The sequence below is a fragment of the Zymoseptoria tritici genome, chromosome 17 (genome assembly GCF_000219625.1).
Source record: "Zymoseptoria tritici IPO323 chromosome 17, whole genome shotgun sequence".
NCBI lineage: Eukaryota > Fungi > Ascomycota > Dothideomycetes > Mycosphaerellales > Mycosphaerellaceae > Zymoseptoria > Zymoseptoria tritici.
This window is the reverse complement of record NC_018202.1, coordinates 334,216-335,057: the sequence shown is the minus strand read 5'-3', so window position 1 is coordinate 335,057 and position 842 is coordinate 334,216. Positions and strand designations below refer to the sequence as shown.

Here is an 842-nt window from a genome sequence, read left to right as displayed (position 1 = left end):
ACAAATGGACTACCTCACTCCCATAGCAATCGTCACCGAATTCTCGCCAGGCCACGCCGCGCATTTGATGTCCGACTCATCCGCAGACAAACCTCCTTCTGTCGACGTTAATTCCCGCCTTTCTGAGGAGATGCACTGCAGTTCTTTGAAGCACTCCATTACCACCACCTCGACAACAGCGGATGGCCAGCCGGCGTCTATCGATGGCTATCAATGCCGACTGAACGGATTGTCCGAGTGTCGACCCTCATTTCACGTCGCAGAATAGCAGAGCAGCTGCATCGACCTGGCGGATTCGACATACCACTCCCATCCTCCTGCCGTTCCGCCTCCTGGACGACTACGCCACCCACGTCTCCAGCAAGGACGGAGGATCCAGCATCTCCAAGTATGTCCGCAGCTTCACTTTGAAGTTCGACGTCAGGGAGACCAAGGACCACTACGAGCTCCACGGCGAACTACCAGGCATCGACCAGAAGAACATCAACATCGAGTTCTCGGACGCGCAGACTCTCACCATCAAGGGCCGCACTGAACACCACCGCGAAGAAGGCACCCCTCCGGCTAGCCTCATCGAAGGTGAAGGTGCCAACTCTGGATGATCCAACACTCCGTTGCCTTCACATCGAAATGCTCGACTTTCACAGCACTGTCTACCTCCCGTTACCCTCTTCTGGCTTTCCCTCCATCTGATTTTCCCGCGTCACCGTTAGATGCTCGATTTTCGGTCCAACCCGTCTCTCAGCCTCTCAACATCCTGGACCGAGGAGTGGTAGAGCTGCGCACCGCACCTTTCCGATTCGAGACTTGGATCCAGACAATACGGCAACTCGGGCTCACCA

The 842-nt window shown here is 55.9% G+C and overlaps 1 protein-coding gene across 1 annotated transcript; it reads left to right on the top strand.

The window, feature by feature from the left end:
• Window positions 1–281: 281 nt before the first annotated feature.
• MYCGRDRAFT_51740 (uncharacterized protein) lies at window positions 282–602 on the top strand (the record flags this gene model as incomplete). Its single annotated transcript, XM_003847139.1, has 1 exon — window positions 282–602. A coding segment is annotated over one exon (321 nt), but the record flags the coding sequence as incomplete, so codon positions are not given.
• Window positions 603–842: the final 240 nt, after the last annotated feature.